This window comes from Choloepus didactylus, chromosome 6 (genome assembly GCF_015220235.1).
Source record: "Choloepus didactylus isolate mChoDid1 chromosome 6, mChoDid1.pri, whole genome shotgun sequence".
Lineage (NCBI taxonomy): Eukaryota > Metazoa > Chordata > Mammalia > Pilosa > Megalonychidae > Choloepus > Choloepus didactylus.
Window position 1 is genome coordinate 15,653,712 of NC_051312.1, and position 17,697 is coordinate 15,671,408.

Genomic DNA, 17,697 nt, shown 5'->3' on the forward strand with positions numbered 1-17,697 from the left:
GTGAGTATGAATTTAAGGTAAGCTCAATCAGCACAACTGGTTGTGTTTCCTTAGACTCATTAAGTTGTGTAGGTTTGGACATAGAATAGACAGAGAGTTGGCATTAACCAGAATTATCATAACACAAGAAATTATGATAAAGCAAGAGAGGATCCAAGGAGTTGGGGGTATATGCAAGGAAGTAATTATAATGATGGATCCTGGAAAATCAGCTAGATAAGGATAGAAGTAAGTAAATGAGTGGAGTAGAGATCAGTGAAAAAGGGGTAGTACCATTGGTTTGAAAGTCTTGGTGGAGACAAAAATATTGAGAAAGTTAGATATGTACAAGACTACTCCATACAAAACTGAGAACTCCTTAAATACCAGAAAGGTGATTCTCAGCTAGGGACAATTTTGCCTTTCATGGGATATATGACAGTGTCTGAAGACATTTCTTATTTTCCCTATTTGGCAGTGCTACTGGTATCTAATGGGTAGAGGCCAGAGATGCTACTAAATGTTCTACAATTAACAAGATAGCTCCATACAACAAGGAATTATCTGGCCCAAAATGTCAATGGCATTGCTGTTAAGAAACTTAAATTTAGAATCTATTTTATTTATCTTGATATTTCCAGGCTTCTATTGTGTGATCTTATACAGAGAGGATGCTCTGTAAATAGTTGTTGAATATTCATTTCCTGAGTGCTTTCTGCAGATTGGGCTATGTGCTATGCAAGGAGGTACAATGCAAATGGTGTGTCATTAGGTTATGACCAAGTCCTCAGCAAGGTTGATAATATTCGCTAGTAGTTCTTGGAAGAACTATGATAGGTACCACTTCTAAGACATATAATGTAGCTACTGTCTTGGCAGGGTTGAAATCCACTTTCGAGACATATTTCTCCAATTTTGCTTCTGGACTAGAAGACTCAAAGGGCTTCTATCTTAGGAGAAAACCACAGGTCAGAAACCACCATGCCAAAGAGTCCAGTGGATCCTTCCATGTGCCAGGCTCCTCAATCCTATATACTCCAATTTTAGACTCACAACTTCTACTACCATTTTTATATTATTTTAGGTTCTCTTCCTCCATCAAATCAAATCTCTCAGGAGACATTAAAATCAAACAACCAAAGTGGAATGGAAAAGGTGGAAATATTGAAAACAGTCTGTTCTAGTTTGCTAATGCTGCGGAATGCAAAACACCAGAGATGGATTGGCTTTTATAAAAAGGGGGTTTATTTGGCTATACAGTTACAGTCTTAAGGCCATAAAGTGTCCAAGGTAACACATCAATAATCGGGTACCTTCACTGGAGGATGGCAAATAGTGTCCGGAAAACCTCTGTTAGCTGGGAAGGCACATGGCTGGCATCTGCTCCAAAGTTCTGGTTTCAAAATGGCTTCTCCCAGGACATTCCTCTCTAGCAAGCTTGCTCCTCTTCAAATAACATCACTCACAGCTGCACTCCGTTCAGTCTCTTTGAGTCAGCATGTTTTATATGGCTCCACTGATCAAGGCCCACCCTGAATGGGTGGGGCCACACCTCCATGGGAGTATCCCACCAGAGTCACCTCCCACAGCTGGGTGGGGCACATCTCCATGCAAACAACCTAATCCAAACATTCCAACTTAATCCCCACTATTCTGTCTGCCCCACAAGATTGCATCAAAGAATATGGCTTTTTCTGGGGGACATAATACATTCAAACCGGCACACAGTCATTCACCTAATTTATGCTCATTGAGATGAAGGCACATAGTAAAGAATGAGAACCCTGAAGGTTTGGGACAGGAAACAAAGAAAAATTATTTCCTCATTTTTCCCTTACCACACTTTTCAAGTCTTCTTCCTGGTTTATCACATTCTTTGTACAAACACACGACCACACCTCCTGACATTGCTCAATATTAGCTTGAGTGAAAGAGGTTGAGGCCACCTGAAGGAGGAGTTCTCATTACCCTCTGCCCATCACCAAATAAATAGCCAGTCAGTTCCTCACCGTTCCAGCACACTGTTGGAGAGATGAGACAATCACACCAGCTGCCCCTAGTGGGGCTGCTATTGTTTTTTCTCATTCCAAGTCAGCGATGCGAGATCTGTGGTGAGTACACTTTGAGATAAAATTACTCTCATATCATAGTCTCCTGAAGGCTTCTGACAGGGGTCTCTGTGTAGAGTTACCTGAGAAAAGACCCTCTTCTAGTTCTATACATGGGTGGACTTTATGAGTGATGTAAAGGGTGACAGAAGATGAAGAGGAAAGTCCTACAGTGTATGTTGTTTTTAAGAGGGAGCATAAATTCCAGGTTAAATTGCCTGACCATTCTTCCTAGACTCAGATCCTCTCTACCACAGCATCCCTGGCAAGTAACTGTCTATTCTTGTTCATTTCCAATGAAGGAAAATTCATGATCACAGAAACTTCCCAAGATTGTTAAAAGTTATCTCATGATTTTGAGTTGCAATCTATTTTTCTGAAGTTAGACACACTGTTTGGAGCTAACTCTTGTGACTACAAAAGAAACAAATAATGATAATTTCTTTCAAATAATGAATACTGCTCTCTTGTCATTATTGAGTTTATTTGTTCCAAACTACACATCTCCCTTTCTTCAACTATTCCCCATGAGACATAAAAACCCCTCATCTCCCGTCTAAGTGTTGGCTCCAGAGATTGTGTTAATATTCTATTAAAGAATATAAACTAATTGAAAGGAAAACTAGGTTCAGGTGTAGTTTGACCCCTTAGTAGATGTATGACCCAGTGTTTCTGAATTTCTTTAGCTTCCTCCATTAATTAAGGATATGAGGGGAAAGGGGCTGTAGCAGATTACTCCCTAAAGTCTGATGTAACTCTCAGGCCAATGATTTCTCTTCTGTGAGTCTTTACCCTGGAATTAAGCAGTAAATAAGCCTAAAAACGACTAGGTGGCACCATCTGTGGCTATATCTTCCTGGTACTCTATAGCCAACAGCAAAAAGAGCTCAATACAAGCAGAAGATATGCTTGTATTCATATAAGCTAAAGCACAGAATCTGCCGACTCTAATTTTTTTCCTTCCCTCTTACTTCCCCCATGGTATCCTGAGAATAGGGGATCCCTAAGGAGGTTTTGAAGTTCACTTCATTGTACAAAATTAGCAAATTTGTCCTCAAAATCAAACGGACTTGAGTTACTGACCTGGAACTAAAAAGTCTATTCCAATGCCAGAAAATCTGCTGAGTTTTACACATCCACAAAATCTCAGAGAGCTGACTCAACAATAGTCCATTGTGCCTACAACAAGCCATGCCCTTTCTACAATCACTCCATTCAGATCTTCCTGAATCTTTCTTTTAAAGTGAAGAAAAAACATTCCCTGGATTCTCTAAGTGCTGTGACAGAAACTGCAGCTTGAACTGGAGGTAGTAATATGTACAGCATTTTACAGTTTAAGTAGTTTCTTGTCCAATACCTGTGAGGTTGGTGGTAATATCCACAATTTTAATATAAGGAAACTGAGGGTCAGGGAAGTTACATAACTTACCCACAGTCCTAAACCGAGGCACACAGAACTCAGATAAGGTCTGATTGAATCCAGGGCTCATGTCTTTACTATCGCACTAACCCATGACATAATCTGGAAAGGGATAAGATTTTTCACTATGTCTCAGGATTATGAAAAAGTATCTTTAAACACTGTCATGTTTTTAATGGTGACTAACTGTTCTTATTCAGCTCCAATTCTCTGGGGGCTCTGGATTTCCTTTTTAGTTCCTCACATACTGATTCCCTCTGTCCTTGCCCCTAGGATTTGGAAACGTTGTCAACTAAAACTGGGGGTTTATCTCAAGGTTGTATACTGCTGAATAATGATCTTGATACCTGGTTGTTGGACAGCAGATAATGTGGTTTGGGGATAATAACAGCCTTGCCTGCATCCCCTCAGTATTAACCCAAATGAGTTAGAAGATGGAGAGGAAAGAACTGAATCCAGGAAGTTAGAAAGGGCTATAGACTGGGAATCAGAAGACACAGATTCCAGTCTCAGCTAAGCCTCTGGTTACCGAGGTTTCTTTAGGGATACCCTCTCTAGGCCTCATCTGTAAAATTAGGGGTACTAGAACTCCCAGGCAGGATGAGTATCCTGCCAGGATACAGTGGCAAAGAGGTAAACCAGTTTTTAAAATATTGAAACACTTCCATCCTGATTGGTAAAGGAGTCATGCCTGGCATAGCTAGGACTAAACTCTCCTTTGTATTGTTCCTGCAATACAGCCAGTGGCCACTAGATTGGTCTATGTCTGTGCCATATCCATCAGTTAATACCATCCCCGCTCCTAGTATTAATGTTTTCTGGTTGTTTGTCTCTCATTTCCCCACTACAGAGGTAAGTAAAGAAAAGTACTTCTATCTAAACCCTCTGTTGAGCACAATGATCTATTCAAATTACACCTACGGAACCCAAGCTGCCAATGTTCTATTGTCCCTGAGACTTGTTGGGATGCGGAACCAAAGCCTAGAGCAACAGATGATCCAACGAGTCAAGGACAACTTGGAAAGGAAAGGTGAGTGCCTGTGTTTCCTGGGAAATTTAGGAAAAGAACATCTCCAGTAAAAATTGTGTGTCCAAAGTACCCCTGCTACATCTATCCTAGCTGTATGAAACTTGAGGTGCCACAAAGCATCAATCCTCTGCCATTCACCCCAGAGCTAGATCTTGCTTCTTTGAGTCCTGAAGACAATTCAAGAGACTACAAGGAAAAGGCAAAAGTTGTAGGCTCTTATCCATTCGTGTTGTTTTATAAACTGGCTGAGTTTACAAGCAGACATGAATGTGAACCACTGAGTAAGAAAACTGACAGTAGAGGGGCAAACACGGAGAAAGAGAGCTGTGGACTGGGTTTGAGTCCATGCTCTGCCTTGAGCAGTTCATGCCAACAGTGAACCTCGGTTTTCTTATCAGTATGAGGGAGAAATGATGGCACCCCTACCTACTTCACAATATGTAAGTTTTATGAGATATCTGAGAGTTTTGAGATTCTATAAGGCAGAATATGCGAATCAATTGTTATTATCTTGGCACACACAAAAGGAGAAAATTACAAAAGGATCCCATGACTTCATGAAAAAGCTGCAATTTTACAGCACTGACCAAAAAAAGACTGCTTTGGGGATAAAGAATAGAACAATAAAACATCAGTTTGGAACCAAAGAAAGGACAAAGAAAACAAGTGACAGGAAATACAAATCACAAGGACATGAGTATATGAAGATGGGAGGCCAGAAAAATCACAAGTGTGCACCTTGTTGAACTTGGATACTTTTCCTTTCAGGACCAAATTTAAGCTCAGGACAGCTTGCCTTGACGATACTGGCTTTGGGAGCATGTCGTAACCCTGATGAAAGCTTTGATTCTCACCTGGCTGACCTTCTGGAAAAGAAATTCCAAGCAGAAATTGAAAATATGGGTGAGAATCAAATCTTCAGCGACCCCAGAAAATCTTTGCTTCTCCTTCACTGATGAAGGACTGTATAGAATTTCTTTACACTCTTTCCTTCTTCTCTTCATTCTAATTATCCCAATATCTTTCCAGGTCACTTTTTCTTCTTACCTTTTTCAACATGAGTCTAGAATTTCATTTTTCAAATTTGTTCAATTGAGCATTGGCCCTGTGCCAAACACTAATCTCTATATGATGGTGAACAAACACAAACACAAAGCAGGGCACAGTCCTCTAGCACTCCAGGTGACTGTTTTAGAAAAACAATGAATACACCGGAAATAGATAAATAATACAAAGCATCGTGTCCTAAGTACCAAAGCATCTGTTGTTAGCTGTAAGAACTAAAAAGGACCAAAGTACTTTATCACTGGGAAAAATAGGTTGACCATGGTGGCTGTTTTTATTTGATCCATCACCTAATATTTATCCTGTTATTCACTAAGTTCTTCAGACCCCTTCTTCCTTTGAGATGGCTTCCAATCCATGCTTCTAATAACTGACACATCACCACTGAAAGTATAATTGGCTTGGAGGTTGGAGACTTGTGTTTTGGCCCTAGCTCTATAAGCACCTGAATTTTGGGATATTATTTTAATCTCTCTGGTGCTGGGTCTTTTCTGTTATAAAATGAAGGGAATTGAGTTTAATTGGATGGTCTAAAATTTAAAGTGCCTTTAAATTTCTTAGGTTTGCTGATTCTATAGGTGATTTCCCATCCTCCCCAACCCTCCATCTGTGTATACTCATTTCTCCATAAAAGAGAGGGGAATAAAGGAAATAGAAATGGATTTAAAATGTATTAATCCAGTACCACTTCCATGAGTAAGGTATTGCTCCTCTTCTCTCTTCCAGAAGCACACAATGGCAATCCACTGACTAACTACTACCAACTCAGTCTCGATGTTTTGGCCTTGTGTCTGTTCAATGGGAACTATTCAATAACAGAAATTGTTGAATATTTCACTCCTGAAAATAAAAACTATTATTTTGGTGGCCAGTTCTCAGTAGGTGAGTTATTGGACCCAATTCCCTTGGTACAGAGCACATAGTCACCAGTAGTTCTTGCCCTTTGAGGGCAAGTACTGGTAAGTATTTAGATTGTTTTTTCTATCCTCTTTACCCTAGTCCTCTAGAAAGAGAATTTTCTTTATAAGAAGAATGAGTGAGAAGTGGGATCTAAGCCTCTTTCTAGATGTGTGGTATATAAGGAAGACCTATTTCCTACTCCCAGCTCTTCTTTGAGTTACATAATCAATGCATGGTAACTCTTGGCTTTAATCTTCCCACCCATAAAATGAGAATAAATTATGATAATCTTTATATGAAAACATTTTAGGAAGCATAAGTGTTAGTGAAAGCTATGCTATAGAATTCATTTCCCTAAACGCTGCCTCTTTCTCTAATTTATTGGAGCCATTCTGATTATCTGAGTTAACTTGAACAGCACACCCTCTCCAATGACAAGGTCCAAAATGTTGATCAATAAAATATTCACAATGGAGGGGGACTTCCCACTGAGTCAGCTTACGTATCCAAGAGAAGTCTTCTCTCGACAGTCAGTATTGATGTTCAGCCCTGTGGATCCAGATACACAGTTCATTGTTCTCCAAAAAGCTCAAAGCAAATCAGCATTCAGTATTCCTGGATAGTAAAGAGAATATGGGGTTTCTCATATTCCTTTTCCTATCAGAGAAGGAAGATGCCACACTAAAGGGAAACATGTAAAACCAGGTAACAAGCCAGAAGAGCTCTTATCCTACTTTCTGCCGACCTCTTGCCTCATCCTTCCCTTTAAGGAGTTTGGAGAAAAACTCTGTCAAATGCTATTTTCTAATCAGTCTAATGGAACCCTTTGGGAACCTTCCAAAGATATTGCTAATATTTTCTTTCTTGACAGATACTGGCGGAATGGCTGTCCTGGCTCTGACCTGTGTGAGGAGGAGTATAATAAATGGGCAGATCAAAGCAGATAAAGAGAATTCAAAGCCTATTGATAATTATATAGAGACACTGGTAAAAAAGATTCTGTTTGAGAAAAAAGAAAATGGTCTCATTGGAAACATATACAGTACAGGAGAAGCAATGCAGGTAAGTCAGAGAGTAAAAGAGGCAGAAAAGGGAGTCATAGAAGAAAGCAAATCTTTATCCTTTATCGGCCTCTTACAATCTTATCCATTCTGTGTTTCCTATACCAACTTTGATTGCTTTGCTTGCTTCATCTGAGTTTTTGCTCATGTGATTCCTCTCCACTGACTTGAAATGTACTCTTCTCACCTTCAATCTTTGCCCCTCCATACTCAATGCTTTGATGAAGCTTTTTCCCGACTGTTTTTCTCCTTAATTTCAATTCTAGAGGCTATCCTGGGCTCTCTTATTGTTCTATCACATACAGTTTCACACTCTACCAGATACCATTGTCTTATGCTTTCATCTTCCCTCCCAAATTAGATTGTTATACAATTAATAAATGGCAGGGGTAATAACAGCCAATGTTTTTTGAGTGTTTGATATATGTCAAGTACTAGTTCAAGTGTTTTCCTCTGTTAACTCATTAATCCACACAACAACCCAATGAGGGAGGAATTATTACTTCCATTTCCTAGGCGAATGTGGCCCGAGCATTAACTTGCCTTACATTACACAGTCAGCAAGTGTTGCAGACAGATGAGACGTAGAAAATTTGCTTTCAAACTCACACTTTTAACACCAACACTGTCCTGCATTTATTTCCTGAGGAGCGGGACTTTATTCCTGCAATCATTCAGTCAGTTAGTCAACTCTGAGGGGTAGAATCAAGAAAAGACCAAGAAAAGTCTATAGAAAAAAAAAAACATGTATTTTTACCTAGTATTTAGCAAGAACAGGTGCTTGCCAGGCCAACTCAGGGGGAGAGGCCCTTCAAGGGAGAGAGGGCAGCAAGGACAAAGACCCAAAGGCATGACATAATGTTACATATTTTTGGAACATCAAGATGTTCAGTGCAGCTAGTGTAGGGTCTTCAATAAGCATCATGAGATGAAGCAAGGGATATGAGCAGGGATATTATCAAAAGGTTGTTTGTATTGTTGTTAGCTCTTGTGTTGTTATTTGTCCGGCTAAGACGTTTGAACTTACTAGAAACAGTGGTTTCCCATTCTCGGCTACACATGTGAATCACCTGAAGGATAGCTTAGAAAATACTAATGACTGGCCCCCACACCGGCCAGTTAATATGGAAACTTGGGAGTGGAGCTTTGGCCTCGGTCTTGTTTGAAAGCTCTACAACTGATTCTAATTCATAGCAGGATCAAGAGCTACTTGCTAACAAGACAGTTTTTAAGGGGAGAGGTAACATGTTTAGTTTTGCTCTTTTTTATATATCCTACAAATGTGTGTTGGCTACACGTATAGTTCAGACCATTTTGGTTATTGCCAACATTGCCTTGCTAATACTGTACTAATTTTTCCTACTTCACAATGCTGCCCCTCCAATCTAACTTACATTCTGTTGCCTGGATAGTATCTGTTCAAAACCTATTAGACACTCCTCTCCCACCCCCCTGTACTGTCAACCAAATGATGTCAGGCACCTCACCCTGACCACCCTGACATCCAAGGGTCTACCAATCTGACCCAAACTTCTTCTCCAGCCTTCTTTTCCATAATTGCCCTGAGTGTTCCCTATACAATCAGTCCTCCTAGACCAGGAGGATCCCATGGGGATCTTGCTAACAGGTAGATTCTCTCATCACTGCCAGGCCACGCCCTGGCCATTCCTATCTCAGCACATTGCTCACACTGCTCTGGGTACACTGCCCCCTCCTCATTTCACCCACTGGCCTTCCATCCCACCTGCGAGGCCTAGCTCAAGGCCCACCTTCTCCACGCAGCCTTTCCTCAGTCTCAGTTAAATGCTTATGAGCTCTTCCTCCTTTGAAAAGCCATTCCTCTAGATTCTTCTCTTACTGCATTCATCTTTTGGCTGTTTTGCAATAGTTCATCCATCAACAAATATTTACTGAGTGCTTCCTATATGGCAGGTTCTGTTGCAGTGTTGGGGATACAGGAGTGAACATGGCAGAGAAAATCTGTTCTCATTGGAACTGTTATATTTTGTTATTGAACCATTCCCTGCTTCCCCATCCAAACTATAAGCTTCTTGAGGGAAGGAAAGGTATTTTAGTTGTCTTTGTAGCTCCTAAGGAGCCTCCCGACCTCCTGTGTAGTCAATACCCAATAAATACTTACTGAAATAGTTAGATGTAGTCTTCCCAATTAATTGAAGTACCTCTCTCTCTCTCTCCCTCCCTCCCTCTTTCAATAGGCCCTCTTTGTCTCATCAAACTATTACAATGAAAATGAATGGAACTGCCCACAGACTCAGGACACAGTGCTCAAGGAAATTCCTCGGGGAGCATTCAGTATGCCAACAGCTGCAGCCCAGATCTTACCTGCCCTGATGGGAAAGACCTATTTGGATGTGAACAAAGATGCCCCTTGTGTCTATGGTATAAGCACTACAGAACAAACTGTTTTGCCTTTTAGTGTCACACCCAAAGCATGTGAGATCTAAATGTCCTCAGAGACCAACATGACCAGATAAACCACCAAATCCTAACAGTTCCCAGAGAGAACTCAGGCCTCAATACATTGTATGAAGGTATATGGCAGTAGTCTCAGAAAACTGTAGGATGGGGAATTTATTCAAACTGGTTTTGCAACAAGGCAGACAGACAGAGACCTCCCCTTCTATCTCTGTTTGTTCCTGATTCAGCTGCTTACAGGTTTAGGGACCTTGGATGACATTTTTGCCCTCTAAGCTTCAGTGTTCTAAAGTACAAAATAGGAATGATAATATTAGGTACCACAGGGTTTTGTAAGAATTGAATGAGATAATCCATGAATCCTTATATAATAATTACTACAGTACCAGGCACTCAAATGTTTAAAAAAAAAAGATAATGATTTAAAAGGCAAGTATTACTGTATGCTGTACAAAAACCTAAAAAGCAAGAGTCTCTTAGGGAAATGGGAGTTGGGGCAATGAAGTTACTTAAACAGCTGTGAGTTGAGCTAAACACCAGCATTTGATAAGCCAGTGAGTTTCTGGTTTAATTCCTGCTTTAGTTATATAAGAGATATGACCTTCAATTGATGACACTTGCTCCTTGCAGAAAGCCCTTATCTACAAGAAGGAAAGGGTTCAAGAGAAGGGGATGTATGTGTGTGCAAGTTCCAACATCATTTTTATTTTTCTAAATATTACTCTCTGCATTCCTCTCTCTGCCAGATAACTTCAATATCTCCATTCACGAACCTGGACCTGCGCCACCTACTAAATTGCCCTCAGTGATCACAGTCCATTATTCTGTGCAAATCAATGAAACATATTCCACTGATGTCACTGTACTGAATGGGTCTGTCTTCCTAGATGTAATGGAGGAAGCTCAGAAACAAAATGAGACTATATTTGGGTATGTCTGTATATAACTTAAGATTGACATGTTTGGTGTGAATTTCTAGAGACTCAAAAGAATACACCTGCAAGTTTTACCTGAATACAAAGTATATTACAGCACTTGTTAATTGTACCTTTTATATTCATCTACATCTAATAAACGAATTTTCACTTCTACCACATACTAGGTATTAAATTAATGTTTATCTGATGGATGGATGAAACCCAAGTATCTCTCTTTCAGCAAAAAATCCTTCAATGGATAGAACCTCTTAAGTCAGAGATTTCATGTCTAGAACAGTGGTTCTTATCTATTTTCAAGTCACTGACTCCTTTGAAAATCTGATGGGTATGATGGAGCTCATCCCAGAAAAATAAGTTTACATACAAAATTTGGCATTTAATAAGGGACTTCACAACCACGCTGAAGCCCATCCATGTCCTTTCAGGAGAGTCACAGACCACCGCCAGCCCCCAGGTTAAGATCCCCTTGCCTAGAGAGAGCAAATATTAAAAATTAAAGTATTGATTTTGCCTCTGAAAAATGTGGTTTATTTGGCTTCTTAAATCCAAATGACAATTATTTATTGTATGTCTAACAACACAGTGCAAGATGCTATGGAGAAAATCATAATAATCATAATACATAATTTTAAATGTATATATATGTGTGTGTGTGTGTAGTTGTGTGTATGTGTGTGTAGTTGTGTGTGTGTATAAAAGCTGCCTTCAAGGGCTTCCAGGAAGGTACAGAGAGAAATACTATTGAAGAATATGAAACAGAAATTGACCACATCATTTTTGAATAAGCACAGCATGAAATACTAAATTATTCTTTCCTATCCCTCTTTCCTAAGAGAAAACCCACTAATTTATGGTGCTACTGCTTGAGTATCTTCAACAAGTACCATCTGGGGGTAGAAGGTTAGAATTTATTGACCACAAAGTGTCTACTATGGCAGAAGAGGAGGCAAAAACCACGGCATTATTTCTCTAATTTAGCATCAGAATCACATAGGGTGTTTATAAAAAGTGCAGATTCCTAGCCCTTGCCCAGACCTACAAAATCAAAATATCTGGGGATAGGGCCAGGAAATATGCATTTTTTTCATAAGCTCTTCAAGTGATTCTTAGGTATGTTAAAGCTTGAGAAAAACCTGTGTTGTTTCCTTTTAAAATTTGAAGTTCTTGTAACCACTCCACTGTGCCCCACAGATTCACAATGGAGGAGAGCTCATGGGGTCCATACATCACCTCTGTTCAGGGTCTAAGGGCCAACAATAACGACAGAACCTACTGGGAACTTCTGAGTGGAGGCAATCCACTGAGCCAAGGTAAGGGAGGGAATGATGTCAATGAGCTCCGTGAGGTAAAAATGAGCTTTTGTGGGGAATGTGCCAGGGTTGTGAGTACCTTTTGTTCATTGCTTAGTGATTCTGTGGTCAGATTATTTGATCCAGTTCTCTTTCTTCTTCCTTTTCAGGAGCTGGTAGTTATGTTGTCCATGATGGAGAAAATTTGGAGGTTCGTTGGAGCAAATACTAATAACCCCAGACTTTTCAGCCAGATCTAATCCTTTTGCAGTGGAATTCCACGTAGAAACTAGCCTCAAGCTTCCCTTTTCATTTATCTCAATAGGAGAGCAAATAACCTCTTCTTCTCTCTCTGCATGTTCAATTAAAACATCAATAACTGTACAAAGAAAGCATGTTCTAATCAGTTCATTTAAAAAAGGATTATTGTAATAAGGAAGGCCAACTGAAGAGGTAGAAGTGAAAAAAGATTAGACCACAGGTCTAATAAACTTTGTTCTACTCAAGGTTCCTCTACTAACTAGCTGGGTGATTTTGGACAACTTGGGAAAATGTAGGTAAGATTCTAAATCTAGTATTTCCACAGCAACCAATGAGATCAAACAAAAGTTTGTAGGGAGATTCAGTGCTCTGAGGCCCAGGTACAAGGAAGGAATCAATCGAGTGGTCATATCGACCTCATACAGGCCGTGGGTAGAGAGAGAAAAATAACGCTCTGGAGAAAGATGGGAATGTGAGGCTTCTATGCATAAAAAAGTCAGTCCATAAAGCTCGGGAAATAATACCATGCCCTCCTCTATCTGCCTCTGAAGAGACCTACTTGTTTTTCTCCAACATCTCTTTTCCTTCTTTTTCTTCTCCCATTTAAATGGCCCTGCTATACATATTATCAATATAAACATCTAAAAAATTACTTCCAATGTTCAACAATTGCTCATTTCAACAAATTTCATGTCTAAGCAGCATGATCTACATTGTACTTTATATTTAGTACCTGAGCTTCATGCAGCTACCTGCCTTTGAGAGGCCAAAGGGCAAAAAGTGGTTTATATACAACATTAAGTAATCCATTGAAAGTAACTCCTCAAAGAAAGATGTCTTCAAGCAGAATTAGTTGAATTACCCTAGTAATGTCTCCATCATTACTCATGTTTTCTTCATGATAATCTTACCTTCCTCCCCATCCACAGGGACCCTGCTTCACAGTCAAGGATTGAACCTCTTCCCACACACACCCCACTCTCTGGTACTAATCCTTGACCAGCAGGTTCAGCTCTGCCCTGGCCTTGATTAACTGGGTATAACAGAGGCCCTTGGACTAGACAGCATTGGATTCTGTGCTCTTGTGTCTATGTCTTACCTTGAAAAGTAAGTAAGAGAGTCTTTTAGGAAGATTTGAAAGTTAAGTAAGAGATGTAAGGGAGGCCTGGGACCCCTTCCAGTTCTCGTTGGTAGTGTTAGCACAGGGCAGCAGTTGTCAGATCTGTTTGTAGACTCTAGAAATTGATATGGTTTAAAGCACCAAATATGACAAATGTTTGAATTGACATTACTGTCTGTAATAAATATGACCATATCATTTATCATCCAAACCAGGACATTGTTAATAGTAAAAGAGAATGCTGTTAAGAATGATATTCAAAGAACAGATAGAAAATTGAGACTGTCCTGGAAAAACTGGTACCATAGCCTTGTCAGTAAGGGAAAATAAGGAGGCTCGAGCAAACAAACATGAACACAAATATGTCAAAATGACAGAAAATACTGACCCTGCAAGCGACCAGTGAAACTGAATCTCAATCTAACAATGTTGGGATAGTTCTCTTTGAGATCCCTGACTCTCTCTCAATGAATCTAGTTCACTTTCAATAAAATTCAGTCAACACCAGTGAAGAACTCAATTTGTATTAGCCCTATTTTTCCAGAGTGTGGTAGGAGAGATTAATTGATGAACCAATGCAGAATTAAATAACATTGCATCACAACATTGAAAATGTATTCCCTTTTTAATTCTCATTTAATTCTTCTTAATGGATCAGGCATTAAGTCTCACTTTGTGCCACTATGTTTTCTAATATCTCCCTCTGGTACTACTAAATTCCATGTTTAACAGAGAAGCCAAGGTTTTGCAAGCAGTGGTCTCTAACTAGAACATAACATATTTGTCTGATAGAAATCCCTTAATATCAAGGTAGACATGAAGATTAATGGAATAGCATTCCACTAGCATTGGCCAATGAAACCAAGTCTGGCCTCACTTGCATTATGAGAAGCTCCTAAGACTTGGGACTATTACAAAACTCATAATAAGTTTAAGGGAAGAAACAACAATGTGCTACCCCAGCCAAAAATAATAACAATAAATAAAACTTGCAGATGTCCAAAGAAAGTCAAGGTGCTTTGATGCCAGAAATTTAGGCACAAGAAACAACAACTATAGAGGTTAACCAAGGACTGTCGAAATGCATTAGTCAAGAAATATATTCCTGTGCTGTTCCTGCTCTGAGAGTTATTTCCTAACTAAAACAATTATTGAAACAATTGTGTAGTAATCAACCTTGAAGCAACCATAACTCTAAGTGGTGACTTACAAGGAAGTGCATGTTTAAAGAGATGACACTCCAAGTTGTGGATGAGCTCAGGACTGTCATGAGCAGATTCTGGAACCCAAGTCAGCATCACTCTGGTTTCCTAAAGCCCCCTCCTCTTGCTGCTGTAAAAATATAACTGCAAATTTAATGGCTTAAAACAACACAAATTTATTATCTTGTGGTTCTGGAAGTCAGAAGAGCAAAATGGGTCCCACTGAGCTAAAATCAAGGGGTCAGCAGAGTCACGTTCCTTCTAGAGGCTCTAGGGGAGAATTAATCCCCATGCCTCTACCAGCTTCTAGAGGCCGCCCGCATTCCTTGACTCATGACACCTTTGTCTCCAAAGCTAGCAATCAAATCATTCCCACCTCTGCTTCTGTGATCACATCTCTCCTCTGATTCCATCTATCCTTATAAGGACCCTTGTGATTATGGTGGGGCCAGCCAAATAATCCAGGATAATTTCCCCATTTTAAGGTGAGCTGATTAGCAACCTGAATTCCATCTGCAACACTAATTCCCCCTTGCCAAGTTCTGGGGATTAAAATGTGGACATCTTTGGGGCAGGGGAATTATTCCACCTACTTCTGTTGCTGGCTTTCCTGAATATGAGAACTGGGAAACAGAATGGAACCCCAGAAAGACTTTAAAGATTTCATGCTGGAGATACTCAATCAGGTGCTGGATGTGGAATGGCCCACCACTCGGCTGAGATGTTGTAGAGGAGGATATTAAAGCAAGGCTTGGAGTCTGAATCTCCTAAGGGACTTTGTAATTATTCACATTCCTGGGCCTTAGCTTCCTAAAAAGACTCAGCAGCTCTGATGCAAGACTCAGAAATCTGATTCATTAAAAACTCCTCTGCAGATTCTGATGCACAGCCAAGTTTAGAAATCGTGAATCTTTCCAGTGCTATCAAATAGAGCATTCTGCAATGAAGGAAATGGTCAATATCTAGGCTGGGCCATATAGTAGCCAACGGGTACAAGTGGCTATTGAGTACTTGAGATATGGCTAGTATGACTGAGGAAATTGAATTTTAACTTTAAATTTAAATAAACATGTAAGGCTAGGGGAATAAATGAAAAGTCTAACTTCCAGCCACTACCTTGTAATGATCTTCCCTTTCCTTTCGAACAGGAAGAATCTTTCTGCAAGATTCCCTGAGACCACCTGCCTCTTTTCAGAGACTGGCTATCACCATTGAAGGAGAAAAATAGGTATTTACTAAAATCCTCCTTTGTTTAGAAGTCATGCTACTTACCTTTATTTTCCTACACAATTTTGATTAGTGCCTCATATAAGGTCATTTGATAATATCCTTGTTTGACAACGTCTCTTCTGAACAAGGGCTAGAACACCTCCCCTCTCAGCAGAGATACCTAGCTGTGCCACAGAGACTGGCTGCAAAGAGCAAGCAGCCCCTCTCTCATCTCTTCCAAATATCTAATTTGAAGTCTGCCTTAGGCAGAAAACAAGAGCAGTATGGTGACAGTTGGACAAAGTTTAACATTGCATTGAATAGGAAACAAAGGAAGCATGAAACCCTATGGCATGTCTCTGTCTTGGTAGCATACAATTTCACTGGATTTTTTTTTGATAAAATTATCATTTTTTTTCCAAGAGAGGGGTAACATAACACCTTCCATCTTGGTGGTCACTGAGATAGATGGACAAAATATTTCTTCCTCTAAGGTCACTTCAGGACCTAATAGCAGAGGTAGGAATTGTCCTTAGGCCCCTAACCAATGCCCAACAGGCAAGACATACAGAATTACAACAAAGGGAGATCATGGCTGTGCCTTCTTCGTGGCACACAAGTTCCGACACCATGTAGATCCGAGCTGTCTTTCTGGTCTCATCTCCCATCATACCCCATGTATTAGTTATCTACTGCTACAGAACAAGTTCCCCTGAGGCTTAGTGGCTTAAAACATCAACATTCATTATCTCAGTTTCTGTGGGTGAGCAATCCAGGCATGGCTTAGCTAGATCCTCTGGCTCAGGGTTTCTCAGAAGGCTACAATCAAGATGTCCAGCGAAGCTGCAGTCATCTGAAGGCTTGACTGGGGAAGCTCTGCTTCCGAGCTCAGTGACATGCTTGTTGACAGGAGCCCTCCCTCGCTGGCTGATGGCTGGAGGCTGCTCTCAGTTCTTTGCCAGGCACCTAGGCTTCTTCGTAGGGCAGCTCACAACAGGGCAGCTGGCTTCACGAAGGCAAGCAAGCAAGAAGGGTCAGAGAAGTACAAGCAAGACTGAAGTCATGGTCTTTTATGACCTCATCTCGGAAGTGACAGCCATTCACTTTTGCCATATTCATTGGAAGCGAGTCCAGCGCACACTCAAGGGAAGGGGATTCTACACAGGGCATGAACACTAGGTGGCAGGAACATGGAGGCATGCTAGAAGTTGTCTACCACACCCCATCATGTACCCTGTGCCCTCACCTCTCAAAACCACCCAACATTCCCCAAGAAAGAACAAAAAGTGCTTTATAACATCCATGTCTGATATTTGTTCATTAATTCACTAATTTGAAAAATATTTAACTCCTACTGTCTGTTGGGCAATGTTGCAAGTGAACAAGATTGACCAAGCCCCTGCCTCCTTAGAACAGACACTCTAGTGGGGATGGAGAAAGACAATAAGCAAGTGCATACATAGTGTGACAGAGGGTGATAAGTGATAACAGGTAAGGAGCAGAGTGGGTGTACATGGAAGTGGGGCTGTTTTATATAGGATGGTCTGGGAAGACCTCTCTAAAAGCTTACCTTTGAGCAGAGACATGAAGGAGGTGAGGGAGCCATCCATGAGGATCAAAGTGCAAAGGTGGAGGACGTGTTCAAGAAACAGCTCAAAGTTCTGCGTGGCTGGAACAGA

At 40.4% G+C, this 17,697-nt stretch overlaps 1 protein-coding gene and 1 long non-coding RNA gene across 3 annotated transcripts in view; one reads left to right on the forward strand and one right to left on the reverse strand.

The window, feature by feature from the left end:
* The window catches only part of LOC119538413, a 97,617-nt gene that overhangs the window by 33,217 nt on the left and 46,703 nt on the right, over nucleotides 1–17,697 (reverse strand). The window contains exon 2 of the long non-coding RNA XR_005217552.1: nucleotides 17,589–17,687. This is a non-coding gene — a long non-coding RNA (uncharacterized LOC119538413). The remainder of the gene's footprint in view (nucleotides 1–17,588; nucleotides 17,688–17,697) is intronic.
* On the forward strand, nucleotides 1,951–17,684 carry TCN1 (transcobalamin 1). 2 transcript variants are annotated; one of them, XM_037841335.1, is made up of 10 exons: nucleotides 1,951–2,090; nucleotides 4,358–4,537; nucleotides 5,306–5,440; nucleotides 6,329–6,484; nucleotides 7,374–7,564; nucleotides 9,780–9,963; nucleotides 10,746–10,929; nucleotides 12,129–12,247; nucleotides 12,397–12,437; nucleotides 15,958–17,684. In XM_037841335.1, exons 1-10 carry the CDS (start codon nucleotides 2,012–2,014, stop codon nucleotides 15,982–15,984), a joined length of 1,296 nt encoding a protein of 431 aa, XP_037697263.1. In that variant the 5' UTR covers nucleotides 1,951–2,011; the 3' UTR covers nucleotides 15,985–17,684. The 2 variants fall into 2 exon arrangements, with proteins under 2 accessions (XP_037697263.1, XP_037697264.1); XM_037841336.1 differs by lacking the exon at nucleotides 15,958–17,684 and having other exon boundaries at nucleotides 12,397–13,078.

Bases quoted from the DNA above. Each gene is read 5' to 3' on its own strand.
- TCN1 (XM_037841335.1), top strand. From the start codon at position 2,012: ATGAGACAATCACACCAGCTGCCCCTAGTGGGGCTGCTATTGTTTTTT. The intron at 4,538-5,305 runs GTGAGTGCCTGT...TTTTCCTTTCAG, and splicing joins GGACAACTTGGAAAGGAAAG to GACCAAATTTAAGCTCAGGA. The intron at 5,441-6,328 runs GTGAGAATCAAA...TCTCTCTTCCAG, and splicing joins AGCAGAAATTGAAAATATGG to AAGCACACAATGGCAATCCA.